Source organism: Mobula birostris, chromosome 2, assembly GCF_030028105.1.
Source record: "Mobula birostris isolate sMobBir1 chromosome 2, sMobBir1.hap1, whole genome shotgun sequence".
Lineage (NCBI taxonomy): Eukaryota > Metazoa > Chordata > Chondrichthyes > Myliobatiformes > Myliobatidae > Mobula > Mobula birostris.
Genome location: NC_092371.1, coordinates 13,311,101 through 13,335,759, shown reverse-complemented (window position 1 = coordinate 13,335,759; position 24,659 = coordinate 13,311,101). Strand labels below are relative to the sequence as shown.

Genomic DNA, 24,659 nt, shown 5'->3' with positions numbered 1-24,659 from the left:
CTCCACTCTCACCCGTCCCACACCACTCCCACACCGCTCCACTCTCACCCGTCCCACACCACTCCCACACCGCTCCACTCTCACCCGTCCCACACCACTCCTACACTGCTCCACTCTCACCCATCCCACACCACTCCCACACCGCTCCACTCTCACCCGTCCCACACCACTCCCACACCGCTCCACTCTCACCCGTCCCACACCACTCCTACACCGCTCCACTCTGACCCGTCCCACACCACTCCCACACCGCTCCACTCTGACCCGTCCCACACCACTCCCACACCGCTCCACTCTCACCCGTCCCACACCACTCCCACACCGCTCCACCCTCACCCGTCCCACACCACTCCCACACCGCTCCACTCTCACCCGTCCCACACCACTCCTACACCGCTCCACTCTGACCCGTCCCACACCACTCCTACACCGCTCCACTCTCACCCGTCCCACACCACTCCTGCACCGCTCCACTCTCACCCGTCTCACACCACTCCTACACCGCTCCACTCTCACCCGTCCCACACCACTCCCACACCGCTCCACTTTCACCCGTCCCACACCACTCCCACACTGCTCCACTCTGACCCGTCCCACACCACTCCCACACCGCTCCACTCTCACCCGTCCCACACCACTCCCACACCGCTCCACTCTCACCCGTCCCACACCACTCCTACACCGCTCCACTCTCACCCGTCCCACACCACTCCTACACTGCTCCACTCTGACCCGTCCCACACCACTCCCACACCGCTCCACTCTCACCCGTCCCACACCACTCCCACACCGCTCCACTCTCACCCGTCCCACACCACTCCTACACCGCTCCACTCTGACCCGTCCCACACCACTCCTACACCGCTCCACTCTCACCCGTCCCACACCACTCCCACACCGCTCCACTCTCACCCGTCCCACACCACTCCCACACCGCTCCACTCTCACCCGTCCCACACCACTCCCACACCGCTCCACTCTCACCCGTCCCACACCACTCCCACACCGCTCCACTCTCACCCGTCCCACACCACTCCCACACCGCTCCACCCTCACCCGTCCCACACCACTCCTACACCGCTCCACTCTCACCCGTCCCACACCACTCCCACACCGCTCCACTCTCACCCGTCCCACACCACTCCCACACCGCTCCACTCTCACCCGTCCCACACCACTCCCACACCGCTCCACTCTCACCCGTCCCACACCACTCCCACACCGCTCCACTCTCACCCGTCCCACACCACTCCTACACCGCTCCACTCTCACCCGTCCCACACCACTCCCACACCGCTCCACTCTGACCCGTCCCACACCACTCCCACACTGCTCCACTCTGACCCGTCCCACACCACTCCCACACCGCTCCATCCTCACCCGTCCCACACCACTCCCACACCGCTCCACCCTCACCCGTCCCACACCACTCCTACACCGCTCCACTCTCACCCGTCCCACACCACTCCCACACCGCTCCACTCTGACCCGTCCCACACCACTCCTACACTGCTCCATCCTCACCCGTCCCACACCACTCCCACACCGCTCCACTCTCACCCGTCCCACACCACTCCCACACCGCTCCACCCTCACCCGTCTCACACCACTCCCACACCGCTCCACCCTCATCCGTCTCACACCACTCCTACACCGCTCCACTCTGACCCGTCCCACACCACTCCCACACCGCTCCACTCTCACCCGTCCCACACCACTCCCACACCGCTCCACTCTCACCCGTCCCACACCACTCCCACACCGCTCCACTCTCACCCGTCCCACACCACTCCCACACCGCTCCACTCTCACCCGTCCCACACCACTCCCACACCGCTCCATCCTCACCCGTCCCACACCACTCCCACACCGCTCCACTCTGACCCGTCCCACACCACTCCCACACCGCTCCACTCTCACCCGTCCCACACCACTCCCATACCGCTCCACTCTGACCCGTCCCACACCGCTCCACTTTCACCCGTCCCTACATCCTTTTCTCTCTCCAGATTTACAAACTCACTCTCTGCTCCACATTGGCAAACTCAGTATTGAGCAAGAGTCTTAGTCACCATAGCTATAAATATACTGCCAGTTATGACAGTGGTCTTTAGAGCAGCAATGAAGGTCCTCCATCTCTGGTGGTGTTCAGGGTTTCCTCATCATGTCAGTAACTTCCTCTGGATTTCCACCACTGCCAGTCATGCAAGTCTCAGGTGGAGACCATTGCACCGAGGTGTACCAGGATTTTTCATTGCAGTTTCTGTAATTTTGCTTTACCAGTCAGGGTTGTTAGCCTTGAGCTGAACTCCCAAACCTGGAGGGTCTGACCCCTTTGCATGTGACCCTATCAAGAGCCAAAGCATAAAGCCCCGACTCCAGCCGACATAGCTCTCTGGGTCACTGAGGGATGTAAGCCTCCGAACCACGACAAGGTTGTGGCCTTCTTGGACCAGCTATATGTGTGCCTAAGACTTTTGCACAGTACTGTAAATACTTCGATAATAAGTTTACTTTGAACCTTGAACTGGCCAAATCCTACCCCTAAATCTTGTTGTATTCTTTGAGGTGATGCAAGTTCTATGCCAAGTCCTGTCTGAGAGATGCCGTGTTTTATCTCTTCAGGGAAAAGGTCAATTCTTCTTTGTGGTTTCTCCTGAGTCATCCCACTTTAAGAACGTCAGTGCACAATCTCTATCCTGCAATCCCAGCCTTGTACAGTCAATGGTTTTGTCTTTAGGATGAATTAAGAAATCTAGCTGTCTCTCAAGGGAAGGAAGCCCAAGCCATTATTGGCTGTGCTGAGGTCAACCAATATTACCAATGCCAATGTGTCTGTTGCACCTTATTGTCTCCTGCACGGCACTTCCTACGGAACCATAACACTCTGTTGTGGATTCTGTTCTTCCTTTCACTACCTCGGTGTAGCTATATATGGTATGATCAGTCTGGATGACACACAAACAAAAGCTTTAGACTGTATCTCGCTACATGAGCCAATAATTAACCAATTCCACTTCTGGTCACTTTCATAATGCTGGTTATGGAAGTTTCATGTAGAGACACAGCATTACAGCAAGCCCTTTCAGCTCAATGATCCTGCGCACCCATGTCATCAATCAACCTATTTCAAGTTTACATACTGCCAAGCGAGATAACATTCCCCCAGACCAAGGTGCACAAAACAGTACGTATAACTCATACACACAACTCATAAAGTAATATTAACACAAATAAATTAACAAATAATAAAATATATTCTAGAAGATTGACATTTAGCTTAAGGTGTATTTATGACGCAAATCAAAAGTAAACAGTATAATGTTAAAGGCACTTAATAAGTGATGAGACCTGGGCGGTGACAAGGGGTTCAGTAGTCTCTCAGCCTGGGGAAAGAAGCTGTTTCCCATCCTAACAGTCCTTGTCCTAATGCCACAGTACCTCCTGCCTGATGGTAGGGGGTCAGAGAAATTGTTGGACAGATGGGAGGGATCATTAACAATGCTAAGGGCCTTGAGTATGCAATGCTCCTGCTAAGTATCTCGAATGGATGGAAGAGACTCCGATAATCTTCTCAGCAGTCCTTGGAATCCTTTGTAGGGTCTTGCGGTCAGATGCCTTGCAACTTCACTACCAGACTGTGATGCAGCCAGTCAGGCCACCTTTGATGGTGCTCCTCTGAAAACTGGAGTTGAGAAGAGAGAAAGTGCAGGATGGGAGGGCTCTTCAATTATGTTGGCAGCTTAACTGAAGCAGTGAGTTGAGTAAACAGAGTCCACGGAGGGGGATTGGTTTATTACTGTCACACGTACCCAGGTACAGTGCATATAGCTTGTCTTCCATACTGCTCATGCAAATCAAATCATTACACTGAGGTAGGAAGAGGTTAAACGATAGCAGAATGCAGAATGAAGTGCAACAGGTACAGAGGAAGTGCAGTGCAGAGCAAGCTCACAATGAGGTGGATTGCGAGGTCAAGAATCATGTTGTCATACTACAGCAACCATTCAACAGTGGGAGAGAACCTGCCCTTGAGTCTGATGACACGTACTTTCAGGCTTTTGAATCTTCTGTCCAGTCTGGGGGTGGTGGGGGGGAAGAAGAGACAATGTCCAGGGTTTTTGATTAAAGACTAAAGATTAGCTGTGTCACATGTACATCGAAACATACATTGAAATGTGTTGCTCACAGACTGAATAAGTGCTGGGGGCAGCCTGTAAGTATTCCCATGCTCCTGGCACATAACATACTAACCTGTACATCTTTGCCACAAGGTGGGGCCTGATCACAAGGTATACCGTCAGAACACCTAACTCGCTCCCACCCCCACCCCACAGACCACTCACCTCCACCTGCAGCTCACCGATGTCGTCCACGGACCAGGCCTCATCGTCGTTGTCGTAGTTGGTCACGGTGGTGAAGGTGGGGGCTCGCTGCTCGTGGCCAGAGCCGGAGCCACAGCCAGGCAGGTTCTCCACCGAGCGCGTGCTGCGGATCCGGTTCTCCGGGATGCGGGTAGGGACGGGCGAAGCCTCCAGGTTGTCACACTCCAGCACCTCTACGTAGATCAGGTAGGGCGCCTGAGGGGGGCAATGTGGGGTGGGGGGAAAGCAAAGGGACAGACACATTAGTCAAGTCAGTTCATTATTGTCACAAGTTCACAGAAATACTTTTGTTTTGCTTGCCCAATATGTTGTGCCGATCTTTAAACCAACTCCAACATCTCTTGACTGTCCCCCTAACAGTCTCCCCCATCTCCGTCCTCACCATCTCACAGAACATAGAACAGTACAGCATAGTACAATGTTCTGCAGACCTTTTGACCTTCTCTAAGATTAATATAACCCCTCCCTCTTATATAGCCCTTTTTCTATCATCTATGTGCTTAACAGTCTTGTAGATGCTCCTGCCTCTACCACCACCCTGGAAGGGTGTTCCATGTACCCACCACTCTGTGTAAAAAACCTACTGCTGACATCCCTCCCATGCTTTCCTCCAATCACCTTAAAATTTTACCCCCAGGAGTAGTGAATTCCATCCCGGGAAAACGTCTCTAGCAGTCCACTCAATCTATGCCTCTTATAATTTTGTACACCTCTATCAGGCAATATCCTGGTAACGCTCCTCTGCACCCCCTCTCTAAAACTTCCACAACCTTCCTGGAATGAGACGACCAGAACTGAACACAATATTCCACTCTGTAAATCAATCTGCTGGGGAAACTCAGCGGGTTGAAGAATATCTGTGAAGTTGGGGAGAGGGATTGTCAATGTTTCGGGTTAAGACTGTGTAACCTCTGCCTCCTCCTGTGTTGGGGTGAATCAGGTGGTTACGAATTCACTGACGTTCATCACACGTGTCTCCTACCCCCAACCCTCCAAGTGCAGCAGCAAACGTGTCACCCCTGGACAATGGCAGCACAAAGGATGAATCCTCCAGGAAGGCAGTGCAAGAAGATGTTTGTGGAGCCCACCTAGGAGTGGAGAGTGTTCCGGGGAGACACGGTGACCTTGGGGGGGGGGGGGGGGGCAGTATTTCCAAGTCTGCCTCTCTGAACCGGAGCTGGCAGGATTGTTCACTTCCCGGGCGTGGAAGCACAGAAGGAGCCAGCACTTCGCAGTGCCTTGCACTTGGTGATGGGTCACAAAACAGGGACACGGCAGAAGATACTGCACAAATCAGGTGGACATTACAAAGCAGGGAGATGCACAGAAGGTGTGGGTTGGCATGGACTTTGCACTATGAATGTAGCTAATGGTGAAATTTAGAAGAAATGGTGATTTACTTATTTTATTTCTTTACTTAGAGATATAGCACGGTAACAGGCCCTTCTGGCGCAATGAGTCTGCACCGTCCAATTACACCCATATGACCAATTAACCCGTCTGTCCATCACACTGTGGGAGGAAACTGGAGCACCCTGAGGAAACCCATGCAGAATGTACAGACAGTGGTAGAAATTGAGCCCGGGTTGCTGTAATAGCATTGTGCTAACCACTACGCTATGTACTAAAATCCTTTTGTTTTCATGAAGTTGTTGCCAGGACTAGAGAGCCTGAGTTACAGGATGTAGGAGAATGAGGGGCGACCTTCCAGATGTGTTTAAAATGGTGAGAGATGCAAATATGGTGGATCATACAGTCTTTTCCCCAGGGTAGGGGATTCCAAAATGGGGTGGGGGTTGGTATAGATTTTGGGTGTGGGGGAAAAATCTAAAAGGGACTCGAAGGGTAACAGCCATGAAGAAGTGGTGAGTCTGAGCAAGCTGCCAGAGGAAGTGACTGAGACAGGTAATACAGTATAACCCAAGAAGCACTTGGATAGGTACATGGAGGGATGAACACAGGTAACGGGACTGGCATGAGACCATGTTGCTCTATGGCTCCGAGTTCAAAAATCCATCAGGAATCTAGTGCATTTGGAGATGCTGGGACAAGTATCATATTAGGGATAAACATAATATCCCCTAAAGGTTAACTTCCAGGTGGAGTCGGTAGTAAGGAAGGGAAATGCAATGTTAGCATTCAATTTGAGAAGACTAGCATATAAGAACAAGGCTATAATGCTGAGGCTTTATAAGCCATTGGAGTATTGTAAGCTGTTTTGGGCCCCTTATCTAAGAAGGGAAATGCTGGCATTGGAGAGGGTCCAGAGGAGTTTCACAAGGATCATCCCCAGAGCGAAAGGATTAACCTATGAGGAGTGTTCGATGGTTCTGGACCTCTTCTTGCTGGAGCTTAGGGATCCCCTGCAGTTATCATTCCACGTAAAAAAAAAACTTACCTCTGATGTCTCCCCTGTACTTTCCTCTAAACCACCTTAAAAGGATGTCCTCTCATATTAGCCATTGCTGCCCTGGGAAAAAGGTGCTGGATGTCCACTCCATCTGTGCCTCTTATCACCTCTATCAAGTCACCAATCATCCTCCTTTGCTCCAAAGAAAGTAAAGCCTTAGCTCGCTCAACCTTTCTTCATAAGATTCTCAAAAGCAGAGATCAACCACCACCTGAATTGTGCTAGTGGAGCTGATGCAAGATTAAGGAAAGATGTAGACTGTGACCTACAGGTTCAACAAAACGTTTGGTCTGTTGAGCAGCTGCTCTTCCAACATTATTGTATGAAGCTGAATCATGAACCACCTGCAGCAGGCACCTGAGAGACCTGGAACAACGCCACCAAAGATCCTTATGAAAGATTTGAGGATCATCTGGAAAGTCAGACACACTAACACTAGCGTACTGGAGGAGGTCAACATGAACAGCATCTCCAACATAAAACTCCGATTCTCCAACACAAACTCCAATGATAGGTCATGTCAGCCGGGTGCCTAACTCATGTCTCCCCAGACAGATCCTTTACTTCCAGTTGAAGGAAGATCTGCGAACCCCTAGTAGGCAAAGGAAATGTTTCAAGGATAACATCACAATCAACCTAAAGAAATTCAACATTACATATAAAAGCTGGGAGACACTGCACAGAAGAGAGGCGCACAGAGGAAATCCGTTCAAGAGGAAGCCGTACATGAGAGTGGACTCTGTTGTGCCACAAAGATAAGTGGTAGCTGCAAAAGAAGAATGACCAACAAAAAGACCCAACCGCTAACCACAGTCATCATTGCAGCAAAATATGTAGATCCCAGGTTGGCCTCGACAGCCACCTGAGGACCCACCAGTAGACAACCTCTTAGGAGAAGACATTACTTGACTCATGTCATATGTAAGTCCACCCTGTTGAGCAGGTCCTCAAAGATAACCTGGCCATTCTGGAGATCAGTCTCGTCCTTCATTGTTAGATCAAAATCCTGCATGTCCACAACATACTACCAAGACGTCCAGAAGGTGATTCCTCATTTTTCCATCCAGCAGCAATGTTGTGTGTTGTAAAAGGAGGTTGGACAAACCTGGTTTGTTTTCTCTGAAACAGTGAGGAGGAGGCTATGCAGCACCCACGTCAGGGCTACCAGACTCAAAAACAATTACTTTCCCCATGCAGTAACGCGAATCAATACCTCCACCCATTAACCCACCCCTCCACAACCTCACCACCACTACCTTATCACTTCCTATCAGTCATTTTATGTACAGACAGTCCTGTGCCTAGTGTCACTTTATGGACATACAGTCAATCTATGTATATAAACTATCTTATATGGTAATAGTTTTTTTTTATTATGTACTTTATCTTATTGTGTTTTTTTGTGCTGCATTAAATCTGGAGTGACAATTATTTCATCTTCCCCCTTCCTTCACAGTCCTGAAGAAGGGTCTCAGACCGAAATATTGACTATTTACTCTTTTCCATAGATGCTGCCAAACCTGCTGAGTTCCTCCAGTATTGTGTGTGTGTGTTGCTTTGAACTTCCAGCATCTGCAGACTCTCTCGTGTTTGTGAGTTATTTCATTCGCCTTTACACTTGTGTACTGGAAATGACATTAAATATTCTTGAACCTTGAACAGTGGAGACTGAGGGGAGATCTGATTGAGGTTTATATGATTACAAGAGGCAAGATAGATAGCATCGTTTTCCCAGGGTTAAAATGTCTAATACAAGCTACCCATTTTAATTCCACTTCCCATTGCCATTCCGATATGCCACTCCATGGCCTCTTCGACTGTCGTGATGAGGCCACACCCAGGTTGGAGGAACAACACCTTATATTCTGTCTAGGTAACCTCCAATCTGATGGCATGAACATTGATTTCTTGAACTCCCAGTAATGTTTCCCCTTCTTCTTCATGTTCCATCCCCTTTTCCCTTTCTCACCTTATCTCCTTGCCCGCCTGTCACCTCCCTCTCATGATTGTTCCTCTTTTTCTTTCTTCCATGGCCTTCCGTCCTCTTCTATCAGACTCCCCCTTCTCCAGCCCTTCATCTCTTTCACCAACTTCCCAGCTCTTTACTTCATCCCTCCCCCTCCTGATTTTACCCATCATCTTGTGTTTCTCTCTCCCCTCCCCTACCTTTCAAATCTATTCCTCATCTTTTTTTCTCCAGAACTGCCGAAGGGTCTCGGCCTGAAACATCGATTGTACTCTTCTCCATAGATGCTGCCTGGCCTGCTGAGTTCCTCCAGCATTTTCTGGATTTCCAGCGTCTGTAGATTTTCTCTTGTTTGTAATACACGAGGGAATGTATTTAAGGTGAGAGGTAGTAAGTTGAAGGAAGGTGTGAGGGGCAAGTTTGTCGTTTTTCCCCCCACACAGAGAGTGGCAGGTGCCTGGAATGCGCTGCTTGGGATGGTGATGGAGGCAAACACAATACTTCAAGAGGCACATACAGGAAGTGGAAGGATATGAACATTGCGTACCTTAGGGATTAGGTTAGTGAGGCATTAATTGTTAGTTTAATTAGTTCGGCACAGCATCGTGCTGGACATTGTGCCAAAAGACCGGTTCCTGTCCTGTCCTCTAAGTATAACACGATGCACTAAGGAGTAGAACAGTAGTGTAGCAGTCAGCATTACACTATTAATGCTACTGCCTTTAAGGAGTTTGTATGTTCTCCCCATGACTGTGTAGGTTTCGTCCGGGTGCTCCAGTTTCCTCCAACATCCCAAAAATGTAAAGGTTAGAGTCAGTGAGTTGTGGGCATGCTGTGTTGGTGCCAGAAACATCGATGACACTAGCGGGCTGCCTCAACCACAATCCTTGTGGATTTGATTTGATGCAAGCAACAAATTTCACTGCATGCTTCAACATATATATGGCAAATGAATTTAATCTCTCTCTCTCTTTGTCATTCTGTTTCTCTCTCTCTATGACCACATTGTGAACAGCAATGTGGTACACGAGAATGAAAAGAAGACTCTTGTGATTCTATATGGGAACAGAGTATTTAGACACAGTCCAAGCCATTCAGACCAAATAGTGGCCTGTTGCCACACTGCTGGTTTGACATAACTGCTGGGTCATGTTGCAGCACAGAGTTTTGCAATCTGTGCATTTTATACCCAAGTAGCTGCAGTAATATGGATTCCACTGCACCATTTCCACTCTGCACCCCTAGCAGTGGGCACCCCATGAGTAATTTAACACCTTGTGGTGCAGTGGGACATCCCAAGAAGCAAAGGCTGCCCCAGTCAAGCAGTTCAGCTGCTGTAAGGGGTAAGGAGGGGGGGTGGTGGGGGAATCAACATCATAAACAAGAATCACATCATTCAAGGCAGACTGTGAAAATGAATAGAGAGAAGTAGAAAGCCTTGCGAAATGGACTGCCAAAAGTGCAATAAAAGTAGAGCTGGTTCAGGGCCTGGAATTCTGCAAAGGGTGTCTACTACAGCTGGGGATCAGTGGCTCCCAAGTCTGTTTTGTGCTGTTCTGCTGAACAATGTAGGTATGCTATGTTAAAGCCAGAGTGTGTGGCAATGCCCACAGGCTGCCCCAGCACAATCCTCAAACTGTGTTGGTTGTTGACACAAATGGTGTATTTCACTGTATGTTTCAATATACATCTGACAATACACTAAGTGGCTATTTTATTCAGCACCTCCAGTACCTAATAAAGTGGCTACTGAGTGTATGTTTGTGGTCATCGGCTACTGTAGTCCATCTGCTTCAAGGTTTGACGTGTTGTGCATTCAGAGATGCCTTCTGATAGGAAGGCATTATAAATCAATAAATAAATAATAAATCAATCTGGCCATTCCTCTCTGACCTCTCTCATTAACAAGGCGTTTTCACCCAAAGACCTGCTTTTTTTTTGCATGATTCTCTGTAAACACGAGAAACTTGTGCGTGAAAATCCCCAGGAGATCAGCATTTTCTGAGATACTCAAACTACCCTGCCTGGCACCAATAATCATTCCACCGCCAAAGTCACGTAGATCACATTTCTTTCTCATTTTGCTGTTTGGTCTGAAAAACAACTGAATGTCTTGACATGTCTGCATGCTTTTATGCATCGAGCTGCTGCCACATGATTAGCTGACTAGATATTTGCATTAACGAGTAGGTATACAGGCGTACCTAATGAAGTGGCTACTGTGTGCAGCTAATCTTTTAAAAAGAATCTGTTCAAACATATCAAACAATTTTTTACATAGTGCACTGAGGTAAAACAACAACAATGCCAAGTAAGGTATAATAGCTGCAAAGAAAATGCAATGCAAGTAGACAATGAAGCTGTTCCAAACTTTTAAATCTCCTTTCTAATTGTGTTTATCTTGGGGGAGGTGGAGAGAAGAAAAATTGTTGCAAATCAAGTTTCACAACATGTGGCAGACTGCAACAAAACCAGCGGCTTCGCTTCCTGTCCGCCTGCACTGCACTGCAAAGGGTGAAGATGTCCTGGCCATGGCAACTAAACAAACAAAAAATATCTAATGCCAAAACTAACGGCTTGTGAAAATATCCAATGCCAAGACCATAGGCTTAGGAAAATAATCCCTTAATACAAAAGAACAATCCTGTTTTTCCTAGTCAGTGATTGATGGAGTATTTGACCCACTCCATCAGGAGATGAAAGGCAGGTCAGTTTTGGAATTGCACCTGACGTGGGATATTGGAATTGGTTTATAATTCCCAAGATCCTCTTTGTTCCTCCGCACTGCTAAGAATCCTGCCATTAACTCTGTATTCTGCTTTCAAATTCAACCTTTCACGGGCATTCTGCTATGCCGTGAGAATCATAAGAGTGAGACACAAGAGACTGCAGACGCTGAAATCTGGAGCAACACATGAAGTGCTGGAGGAACTCAGTGGGCCAGGCAGCATCTGTCAAATTGACGCTCTGGGTTGAGACCCTTTATGTGCAACAGTAGCATACCTCAACACTTCGGAAGGAAAAACAATTAGTATTTCTTAGCCAAGATGAAACACTAACTGTCTATTTCCCTCCACAGATCTTTGTACGTGCTGGAGATTTAAAGAATGAGGGGGGGTGTTATGGAAATCTACTGAATATTGAATTGAATTAAAATGACTTTATTTCTTACATCCTTCACATATGTGAGGAGTAAAAATCTTTACATTACATCTCTGTCTGAATGTGTAAATGATAGTAATTTGTAATAAATAGTACATACAGTAAGATCTACAACAGCACAGTCAGTATAGCTTAGAAATACAATTGTATCAGCGCGAATTAATCAGACTGATGGCCTGGTGGAAGAAGCTGTCCTGGAGCCCGTTGGTCCTGGCTTTTATGCTGCAGTAACATTTCCCAGATGGTAGCAGCTGGAACAGTTTGTGGTTGGGGTGACTCGGGTCCCCAGTGATCCTTCGGGCCTGTTTTACGCACCTGTCGCTGTAAATGTCCTGAATAGTGGGAAGTTCACATCTACAGATGCGTAGGGTTGTCCACACAACTCTCTGCAGAGCCCTGCGATTGAGGGAAGTACAGCTCCCATACCAGGCAATGATACAGCCAGCCAGGATGCTCTCAATTGTGCCCCTGTAGAAAGTCCTTAGGATTCGGGGACTCATACCGAACTTCTTCAACCATCTGAGGTGAAAGAGGTGCTGTTGTGCGTTTCTCACCACACAGCCGGTATGTACTAAAGGCCTAGATAGAGTAGACATAGAGAGGATAGGGGGACAGTCTCAGAATAGAAAGACATCCCTTTACAACAGATGAGGAGGAATTTCTTTAGCAAGATGGTGAATCTGTGGAATTCCACGCCATCACTGGCTGTAGAGGCCAAGTCATTGGGTATATTTAAAGTGGAGGTTGATAGGTTCTCGATTAGTCGGGGTGTCAAAGGTTATGGGAAGAAGGCAGGAGAATGGGGTTAACAGGGACAATAAATCAGCCATGATGGAATGGTGGAGCAGAGTCAATGGGCTGAATAGGCTAATTCTGCTCCTATGTTGTACGTTTGTATGTATGTAGTAAGCAAGAGTGAAACTGATGAGGGGTGGCTATTACTAACCTTGTCCTTGGAGTTGAGCACGACGGCCTGGTTGTGAGGAACTCGCACCACGTGGTGATCAAAGCCAGACGTCGGGAGCCAGACCCGGGCCGGAAGCTTGTGATTCAGCAGTGACAGCTCGGAGATGAGCCTCTGCGTCTTCTGTTCCTTGGTGTGCAGGGTGACCAGCCGTTTGCCAATCCCCATGAGTGACTTGATAAACTCCCTCTCGGGTGCCAGCCTGGCAGGTTGCTGCAGGAGACAACGGGCGGAAGGTCAAGGTCAAGGTTCAATGGATACAGCACACTGCTCTCACACACCTTCTCTATCTCAGAACCCCACAAAAGTATGGGGTTATCCCCAGCTTACAAGAGCTTGAATTACATGCACCCGTACAGCGCAGGAGCAGAATCACACCATTCAGCCCAACATGGCTCATTCATTATCTCTCTCAACCCTGTTCTACCTTATTTCCATAACTTTTGATGCCTTAATCAAGAACTTATTAACCTGTGCTTTAAAAATATACCCATTGACTTAGCCTCCACAGACGGTAATGAATTCCGCAGATTCACCATCCTCTGGCTGAAGTTGCTCTTCCTCATCTCTGTAACTGGATCTTGGACTTCTTGACGGAAAGGCCACAGCCAGCCCGTGTTGGCAGAAACACCTCCAGCTCCATCATGTTGAGCACTGACGCTCCCCAGGGCTATGTGCTCAGCCACTGCTGTTCGAGCTGAATCGTGAAGTTTGCTGATGTGGCTGGCCTCATCAACAACGACTACGACTAGGCGGTGTACGGAGAGCAGGTAAAGCAGCTGGTAGAATGGTGCAAGCACACCACCTTGAGTCCCGATATGGACCAGACCAAAGGGATAACTGAAGACTTCAGGATGGTGCAGGCTGGCCACTCCTCACTGCAATATAATGGATGATCTCACCGGGTCCCTCAACACCACCTGTTTGGTCAAGAAAGCACAGCTATGTCTCCACTTCCTATGGAGATTGAGTCGAACAAGCACCCCCGCCCCTACCCCACAAGTCTAACCAATTTTTACAGGAGCTTCTGTTCTGACCAACTGCATCATCAGCGTCTAGTATGGGAATTGCAAGGCACCTGACAGCAACTCGCAAAGGACTGCGAGGACTTCTGAGAGGATCATCAGGGTCTCTCTTTCACCTATCTGAGATATTTACCAGCAGCACTTGCATTCACAGGGCCCTTAGCATTGTCAATGATCCCTCCCATCGATCCAACTATCTCTAAGACCCCACTAGGAGGTACCGCAGCATTCAGACAAGAATTGTTAGAATGGGAAACAGCTTCTTCCCCCCCGGCTGCGAGACGACAGAACTCCCTGCCACCACTGAGATCTCATCACACACGAATTACAGTTAGCATTATACTGTTTACTTTTTAACTTCTGTCATAAATGCATCTTATTATTTGTTAATTTACTTGTTGTGTGAGTTATATGTACTGTGTTGTGTACCTTGGTCTGGAGGAATGTCCCCACATTTGGCAATATACATGTGTACAGTTGAATGACAAATTTGAACTGATCCCACTCCTAAATAAGATCATAAGATATAGGAGCAGAAGTAGGCCATTCGGCCCATTGAGTCTGCTCCACTATTCAATCATGGGCTGATCCAATTCTTCCAGTCATCTCCACTTCCCTGCCCTCTCCCCATACCCCTTGATGCCCTGGTTAATCAAGAACCTTTCTATCTCTGCCTTAAATGCACCCAATGACTTTCTTCTATTCTGAGACTGTGCCCTCTGGTCCTAGACTCCCCCACTCTCCTCAACAATACACCATGTCCATTCTATCTAGGTCTTTCAACATTTGATACGTTTCAATGAGATACCTCCTCATTCTTCTAAGCTCAAATAAGTACAGGCCCAGAGCCATTCAAATACTCCTCATATGTTAACCATTTCATTTCCGGGATTATTTTCGTAAACATTCCCTGGACCCTCTCTAATGCCTCTCTGAACTCGCCTGCACAGCCCCCCTTCCTAATATGCTCTTTCCAAACTACCGCAATCTTACTCCACAGAGATAAAATCTGAGCCTAGACAGTAGGAATACCAATTAAACAAGGTCTTGATACTGGGGCAATCTGTTATTCACAGTGAAAGTTTTAAATCAGTGACCTGCTCCTGTTCATCATTGCTATAATCCATTTATTAATCCCTCTGCCTGGTGACACTTTCCAGGGCTGGTGGTTACAACCAAGTTAATTCTAAACAAGTGCTGGTTACTCAAACTACTCTCCGAATTTCAGGGTTAAATGGTCATTCTTAAACTGAGAGAAGCCAGTTCTATGAACAACAATTTACATTTGTTTAGCACCTTCAGCATTCACTGTGCCTCAGTATATGTTACAATCATAAACTCATTAACCACAATGTATTGGTTTATTATTGTGATCACGAAGAACCCTCACCACACAAGACATGCCCTCTTCTCATTGCTACCATCAGGGAGCAGGTACAGGAGCCTGAAGACACACACTCAACATTTCAGGAACAGTTTCTTCCCCTCCATCATCATATTTCTGAACAGACAATGAACCCACAAACACTACCTCACTATTTTTGCTCTCTTTTTGCAGGATTATTTTACATAAGGACTGGAGGCCCAGAGTAGGCCTGTGTATTTTATTTTATTTAGTGGTACAGCACAGAACAGGCCCTTCTGTCCCTTCAAGCTACAATGCCTAGCAACCCCACAACCCCAATTAACTCTAACCTAAGGATTTAGACAGATTAATGGAATGGACAAGAAAGCGGCAAATGAAATACAATGTTGGTAGTAGAAATAAATGTGCAGACTATTTTCTAAATGGGGAGAAAATCCAAAAAATCTGAGCTGCAAAGGGACTTGGGATTCCTTGTGCAGAACACCCAAAAGGTTAACTTGCACGTTTGAGTTGGTGGTGAGGAAGGCTGTCGCATTCATTTCAAGAGGTCAAGTTATTCTAGGGATATGATGCTGAGGCTTTATAAGACACTGGTGAGGCCTCACTTGAATATTGTGAACAGTTTTGAGCTTCTCATTTAGAAAAAGATGTGCTGGTTTCTCATTTAAGAGGTTCACAAGGATGGTGATTCCAGGAATGAAGGGGTTATCATACGAGGACCGTTTGATGGCTCTTGGTCTGTATCCACTGGAATTTAGAAAGATTGGGGGGGGGGGGGCGGCGGAGGATCTCATTGAAACCTTTCAAATGTTGAATGGCCTAGACCAGGGGTCAGCAACATAGATCGCGTATTAATTGTTTATTACTTATTGTAGCGCCTGCACTCTTTTGTGCACTTTATGCAGTCCAGGATAGGTCTGTAGTCTAGTGTAGTTTTTCTGTTTTTCTTACGTAGTTCAGTGCAGTTTTTGTATTGTTTCATGTAGCACCATGGTCCTGGAAAACGTTGTCTCATTTTAACTATGTTCTGTACCAGCAGTTATGGTTGAAATGACAATAAAAAGTGACTTGCCTTAATGAGCGGACGGTGGGCCAAATAAATGCCATAAAAAACTTGAAGTATGGGAATTATCCATTTAAACACATCTAGTTATGTTTTGCCTCAAATTAATGAATAACGCATGCTAGAAAATCATTTGGGCTTAACCAAGGATGCCAATTAGTAATTAAAGAACTCAATTTATTTCAATCAAGGCATCTTTTGAATCTATTAAAAGGACACAAAGAATCTTTAAACATAAAACGTATGAACATGATGCATTGAATGGTGGTAAACTGAGTATAATAAAAAAGAAAATTTTAATGCAAGTAGTCGATAAATCAATGTGAAACTTGATGCTGTTAGTTGCTTGAAAGCTTCTCAATATTGGGCGTCAGTCTTGTTGATGCCAAGAGCAAGACATTACCCAGATGGGCATCAGTCAATCTTGTTCTCAAATGGTTCTTGGTGTGCTTCATTTTTAAAAATAATTGCTCACACAGGTAAGTGCTGCCAAACAACGATGCCATCACATGCAAATATCTGGATATTTAGCATGGATTTCTTGTTAAAACACAGTGACGCTCTTTCTGTTTACAAGTTTGAACGAACCCATCTGAAAACCTGCGCATGCACGGAGAGTATCTAATACGTATTAATAAGGTAGTCTGCCTTCCCATCATTCGTATACACCAGTGTTTGGTTTGGAACAAAACGGAACCTGAGGCCAGTGTAACAAGACGCCATGCATGTCCATCAGTGTGGTCGCGTGAAACACTCAGAATAAGGAAAAATCGCTCGCGGGCCGGATAAGCATAGTATCTCAGTATTTGCTCGCGGGCCAGTCAAAGTACCTTCGTGGGCCGGATCTGGCCCACAGGCCATAGGTTGCCTACCCTTGGCCTAGACAGAGTAGATGTGGAAAGGATCTCTCCCATGGTGGGAGAGTCTAGGACAAGAGGGCACAGCTTCAAGATAGAGAGGCAGCCATTTAAAACAGAGATGCCAAGAAAATTTTGTTCGTCGGGGTGGTGAATTTGTGGAATTTGTTACCACAGGCATCTGTGGAAGCCAGGTCGTTGAGTGTATTTAAGACCATAAGACATAGGAGCAGAATTAGGCCATTCAGCCCATCAAGCCCACTCTGCCATTGCATCATGGCTGATCCCGGATCCCAGTCAACCCCACACATCTGCCCTCTCACCATATCCCTTGATGCTCTGACCAATCAAGAATCTATTCACATCCGTTATAAATATACCCATGGACTTAGCCACCACCACAGTCTGTGGCAGAGCATTCCACAGATTCAACGCTCCTTGGCTAAAAAAAATCCTCCTTACTTCTGTTCTAAAAGGTCACCCCTTAATTTTGAGGCTGTGCCATCTAGTTGTGGATACCCCCACTAGAGGGAACATGCTCTGCACATCCACCTTACCTAGTCCTTTCAACATTCGAGCAACACACATCAAAGTTGCTGGTGAACGCAGCAGGCCAGGCAGCATCTCTAGGAAGAGGTACAGTCGATGTTTTGGGCCGAGACCCTTCGTCAGGACTAACTGAAGGAAGAGCTAGTATCTCTTACCAGCTCTTCCTTCAGTTAGTCCTGACGAAGGGTCTTAGCCCGAAACGTCGACTGTACCTCTTCCTAGAGATGCTACCTGGCCTGCTGCGTTCACCAGCAACTTTGATGTGTGTTGCTTGAATTTCCAGCATCTGCAGAATTCCTCGTGTTTGCCTTTCAACATTTGGTAGGTTTCAATGAGATCCCCCCCATTTTTCTAAATTCCAGTGAGTACAGGCCTAAAGCTGCCAACGCTCCTCATATGTTAACCTCTTCATTCCCCAGATCATCCTCGTGAACCTCCTCTGGACTCTCTCCAATGACAATACTGTACATCCTTTCAGAGATAAGGGACCCAAAACTGTTGACAATACTCCAACTGCAGCCTGACTAGTGTCTAATAAATCTTTAGCATTATCTTGTTGTTTTTATATTCTATTCCTCTTGAAATAAATGCCAACATTGCATTTGCCTTCTTTACCACAGACTCAACCTGTAAATTAACTTTCTGGGAGTCTTGCACAAGGACTCCCAAGTCCCTCTCCAATTCTGATGTTTGAACTTCTCCCGATTTAGATAATAGTCCGCACTATTGTTCCTTTTACCTAAATGCATTATCGTACATTTCTCAACACTGTATTCCATTTGCCACTTTTTTGCCCATTCTTCTAATTTGTCTAAGTCCTGACGCAATCACATTGCTTCCTCAGCTCTACCTACCCCCACAACTATCTTCGTATCATTCGCAAACTTTGCCACAAAGCCATCAATTCCACTATCTAAATCTTTGACAAACAATGTGAGAAATAGCTGACCCTGAGGAACAGCACTTTGTAATAGCAATGGCAGTCACTCCTGCTCCCTGACACTCATGGACCTCTGGCACACTGCTAGTGCCTTCCACAGTGAAGACTTCGAGTACTTATCCAGTTCTTCTGCCATTTCTTTGTTCTCCCATTACTACCTCACCAGCATCATTTTCTAGTGGTCGAATATCAACTCTCACCTCCCTTTTACTCTTTATATAACTGAAAAAACTTATAGTATTCTGCTTTATATTATCAGCTAGTTTGCTTTCATATTCCATGTTTTCCCTTCTTTTAGCTTTCTTAGTTAGCCCTGGTTGGATTTTAAAAGCTTGCCAACCAGCCAACTTCCCACTCACTTTTGCTAGCTCATATGCCCTTTCCTTGACTTTTATGCAGTCCTTAGCATCCCTCGTCAGCCACAGTTGCCTAGCCTTGCCATTTGAGAACAACTTCTGTGGGACATACCTATCATGCGCATTGTGAACTATTCCTAGAAACTTCAGCCACCTCTGTTCTGCCAACATCCCTGCAAGTATCCCTCTCCAATCCACCTGGGCAAGCTCCTCTCTCATGCCTCTGTAATTCCCTTTATTCCACTGCGATACTGATACATGTGACTTGTGCTTCTCACTCTCAAATTGCAGTATGAATTCAGTCATATTATGATCATTGCTTCCTAAGGATTCCTTTTATGTTCAGATGACTAATAAAATCGGGGTAATTATGCAACACCTAATCTAAGGTAGCCTTTCCCCTAGATGACTCGAGGACAAGCTACTCTAAAAAGTCATCTCATAGGCATTCAACAAGTTCCCTTCCTTGCGTTTTGACACCAACCTGATTTCCCAATCCCCTTGCATATTGAAGTCACCATTACAATTGTGACATAACCCTTACTACATCCCCTTTCCAGCTCCCATAATTGAAGGCAGAGATTGATGGGTTCCTGAGAGGGCACGGCATCAAAGGTTGCGGAGAGAAGACCAGGCAGTGGGGCTGAGAAGGGAAAAAAGGATCAGCTATGATTGAATGGTGGAAAAGAATTGATGGGTCAAATACCCTAAATCTGCTATGTCTTATAGTATAACCACGGGACATTTAACAATGACCAATTAACCTACCCAGAATGTCTTTGGACAGCGGAAGGAAACTGGAGCACCTGGGGAAAAGCAATGCATTCCACAGAGACTCCTTATAGAATGACGCCAGAATTGAACTCCAAACTCCGGAACGCCCTAAGCTGTTGTGGTAGTGTAACCGTTACACTACCGTGTGAGTGGATGGATGGATGGAAAGGATGGGAAACGGGCTTGCTTTGTTTTTGCTGTGTTGTTTTGATTTGTTGTCGTTGTTCTGTGCTGCTCTGCCAAGCGTTGGGATTAATAAATATATCTAACAGAAAGTGCAGAGCAGATAAATGATAAAGTGCACAATAACAACAAAGTAGATTGTTGAGGCCTGGAGTCAGCAGATCCTGAGTGCCCAGGATGGGATGTGACAGGAGTCCTGCTGTCTTGTCTGTCTCCTGGTGATCTGATTCGAGTTATCAGGCGTATTTAGGCGATATACACCTCTGGGGGTTGGGAGAGCGACAAACACAGAACAATACAGTGCTTCGGCCAGACTGCGTTACAGAGAGAGAGAGAGTGGTCGGTGCGTGGAACGCACTGCCAGGGCTAGTGGTAGAGGCAGATACATTAGGGACATTTAATAAACTCTTATGCACATGGCAGAATGAAAAATGGAGGGCTATGTGGGAGGGAAGAGTTAGATTGATCTTAAAGTAGGTTAAGAGGTCAGCACAAGATTATGAGCCAAACAACCTGTACTGTTCTATAGTGGTGCTAGAAAGTTTGTGAACCCTTTGGAATTTTCTCTATTTCTGTATTTAGTTTTGAGAAAAATGTTCCAATATTACATGTATTTGTTGGAAAAAGTATGTGGACCTCTAGTTCATTTCAAGGGGAAATTAGAGTCAGGCGTTTCAATCAATCGGATGACAATCAGGTGAGAGTGTGGGAGGCCCTGCCCTATTTAAAGAAGATAAACCTGAGTCTTCACTATCAAAGTCTAATCTTCACCATGGAGTTTTTTTTTGGAGTGTGCCATGTCTTAATCAAAGGAGATTTCAGAGGCCCTCAGAAAAAAAAGTTGTTGATGCTCATCAGGCTGGAAAAGGATACAAAAGCATTTCTAAAGAGTTTGGGTTCCACCAATCTACAGACAGCGAGATGGTGTACAAATAGAGGAAATTCAACACCACTGTTACTCTCCCCAGGTATGGTCGACCAACAAAATCACTCCAAGTAATATTCCAGGAGGTCACAAAGAAACCCCAGGGTAACATCTAAGGAGCTACAGGCTGCTTGCATTGGCTAATGTTAACAATGGTGTGCATGGCAAGATTGCAAGGAGAACATTGCTTCCTGTCTAAGGTTTGCTAAGCACCATTTGGATAAGCCAGAAGGCTATCGGAAGAATGTTCTGTGGATGGATGAGCCTAAAATAAAACTTTTTTGGTTTAAATGAGAAATGTTATGTTTGGTAAAAACAAACACTGTACTCCAGCATAAGAACCTCACTCCGGCTGTGAAACATGGTGGTGGCAGTGTCATGGCTTGGGCCTGCTTTGCTGTCTCGGTTCCAGGACAGCTTGCCATCATTAATGGATCTATGAATTCTGAATTGTACCAGCAAATTCTACAGGAAAATGACAGGGTATCTGTCCGTGAACTGAAGCTCAAGAGAAAGTGGGTCATGCAGCAAGACGACGACCCTAAACACACAGGTCAGTCTACTAAAGGAACGTTAAAGCAGAAGAAAATTCATGTTTTGGAATGGCCAAGTCAAAGTCCTGACTGCAATCCTATAGAAATGTTGTGGAAGGCCCTAAAGCAAGCAGTTCATGCAAGGAAGCCCACCAATGTCCCAGAGTTGAAGCAGTTTTGTAGGGAGGAATGGCTTAAAATTCCTCCAAGCCGATGTGCAGGACTGATCAACAGTTACCGGAAATGTTTGGTTAAAGTTATTGCTGTATAAAGGGGTCACATCAGTTACTGAAAGCAAAGGTTCACATACTGGGTCATTTTTCTCAATTATTAAATGAACAAGTAAAATGTTTTTTGTGTTATTTGTCTAATTGGGTTCTCTTCACTTAGCTTTAGGACCTATATACAGATCTGATCACATTTTAGGTCATATTTATGCAGAAATGGAGACAATTTACACAAACTTTCTCTAGCATCACTGTATGTTCTAGACTGTTCCTAAAGCAGGACGACCAAGACTGTGGCAATAGTCCCAAACAGCTGCCGCTTGTGGTTTCAAGGCTTCGGTCAAGGACTGAAGTGAAACTTGATGGCTCCACTCTCAGCCACAACAGTGTTAAAGCATCTGATCTCTGACAACAGCCCACTTGGCTTCAGGCTCTGAGCCAACTCACGGCAACCATGACCATGAGAGAGGCTCACTCCTGCTAAGCACTACCAAGGCTGGGCTGTTAATAGACATCCTAGCCCACAAGAACATCCTGGGAACACTAGGACCATGTGTGCTGGCCAGTCTGCTAACCAGCACACATTTGGAAGCAATTATAAAGACATTTAAATAATAAACTGAAATAGATAACCCCTCATGGTCTTGAACTGCTGTATCTGACCAACAGATTTTAAACAACAGGGGTCTTTTTTTTAAAATTCAGATCCATCCCTCATTTGTAATTGAGAGTAAACCACATGAAGTACAGATACCCATGGACTAAAGCAAGAACGTTACTGACTGTGGACCCCTCTTACCCCTTCTCTTCTCCCCACTCTGGTGCCATTCCTCCTTCCTATCCACCCATGGCCCATTTTCTTCTCCTATCAGATTCCTCCTCCTTCAGTCCTTTATCTCTTCAACCTATCCCATCTTACATCACCCCTCCAGAACCCACTTTCTCCCTCACCTGTCTTTACCTATCACCTTCCAACTTGCACTCCTTTCCCTTCCCGCCTTCTTATTCCCGTTTATCCCCCCTTCCCTTTCACTCTTGATGAAGATACTCGGCCCTAAACGTTGACTCTTTATTCCCGTCCACAGATGAGGCCTGACCTGCTGAGTTCCTCCAGTATTTTGTGTGTTTTTCAAAAAACTCACACTCGTTTCTTCATCACACTTCATTTACTTGTGCACAAGGATAACAACCCGGACCGTCACCAAACTTCTGAAGCTTGGACAAAGAAATGCCATTTTTGTACAGAAATTAACTCAATGGTTACCGTTATTGACAACCTGGTAACCATTGTAGATGTTCAAATTCCTCATTTGTATGTCATCAATCACAATAATACAGTCATTAATAGCCAATAAGATCTCCATGTTAAAGGCCAATAATATTTCAGAATTAGTAAACTTACTGACCCATAGAAAGTGTCACTTGAGAATCCTTGTTTACATCCTTATCTTGTCTCAGTATGCAAATAGATCTGGAATCCCACTGTACAAAGGGAAGCTATGCTCTTCAACAACCTTTCTTGTCTGGGTTGACTACGCACTGATTGACTACCCTTGCCTGCACACTGTTAACCCTTTTCTTGCTGCAACTTCCACAACTGAGTTGGGGTTGATGACCTATTGATGACCTATTGAGGCCCTCTGTTGGTTGGGGTCGACCATGAATGTTGCATCCCAGACATATAGGACATACACAATCAAGCCAGGCCAGTTCAATATGGAGAGCAAGCTGTTGCTCATGTAACAGGCTCTGCCTCTCCACGCTGCTGTTAAATCCAAAGGAATGGCAGAGACCAGTTTGGCACCAGAGGTGTTGCAGGAGTTGCCAGACAGCGTTGAACTCAATGAAGGACAGCCTTAAGGACTCCAGCTCCAGAGTTTTCCTCAGGGTTTACTCCTGAAGTCTTCCCCATGAGTGGGTATATTCAAAAGGCGGAGAATTGCGATCGGAGTTTTCCTTCCCCTAGATGAACTGCCAACTACAGCTGACAAGCCTCATCTACCCAAAGCGACTGGTTTTCAGGTGCCGGTAACCTGCTTTTGTCTCTTCTCCTGTCAGTAGAAAACTGTTCCACCGGACTTAGTAGCTAAGCTACGCATGAAGGTCAGGACTTGGACTTGGTTGTCAAACACTATTTGCCATTGGGAGCATTTAATAGGTGGTAGCCACTACCAACCTCCCTGGTTGTGCCAGCCTTAAGAACCAATTTATTAATTTCATGTTAGTCAGTGCAGCATAAAATGACTGTAAATGAATGATTACACCCAGGCAAAATGGACAAGATGGTTTCCAGTAATGCTAGAGTCCAGAAATGTCATTGGAACATTCATAAACACAAGAGATTCTGCAGATGCTGGAATTCCAGAGCAGCATGCATAACATGCTGTTGGAACTAAGCCACTCAGGCAGCATCTATGAAAATGAATAAACAGTCGACATTTTAGGCCTTATTAACTTGATGAAGGGTCTCGGCTCGAAACATCGACTGTTTACTCATTTCCATTGGAATGTTCATCTAGGAATATGCACTTGTACACTAGAACAACAGAATGTCCACTTCTAGAAGGTGTAAGTTAGAAGTAAGATCTGAAGAATCTACATTTGGGGGTAGCAGTAACCACTACAACCATGAGAGGTATGGCACAAGATCACACGATCACGATCTCGTAACTCAACTCCAGTCAGCTGCCTGAATTACTATGTACTCACCAGCTGAAAATATGAATCTAATAGAAAAAAAAGACCAAGCATTCAAAACATTCTAAAGGATAACAGCCATGAGGAAAGGATTCCTCCCAATCTGTCCTGAACATACAACTATCAATATCCAAACTTCTCTTAAGTGCTCTATTTGCTTTATTCTTAGGACAGGTCCAATGCCATATTTAACTTTGCTGATGACACCAACTGATAATGAATTAGCATACAGGAGGGATCGGACACAGCAGCTTTTCCAGGTCCAACCAGAGGTGTG

The 24,659-nt window shown here is 46.1% G+C and overlaps 1 protein-coding gene across 2 annotated transcripts in view; it reads right to left on the bottom strand.

The window, feature by feature from the left end:
* Positions 1–24,659, bottom strand: part of pi4kb (phosphatidylinositol 4-kinase, catalytic, beta) — a 142,066-nt gene that overhangs the window by 39,161 nt on the left and 78,246 nt on the right. For both annotated transcript variants that reach the window (XM_072283496.1, XM_072283505.1), the window contains 2 exons: positions 12,870–13,100; positions 4,347–4,580 (listed from right to left, as the gene is read on the bottom strand). In XM_072283496.1, the coding sequence (XP_072139597.1) occupies positions 4,347–4,580; positions 12,870–13,100 (465 nt within the window). The remainder of the gene's footprint in view (positions 1–4,346; positions 4,581–12,869; positions 13,101–24,659) is intronic.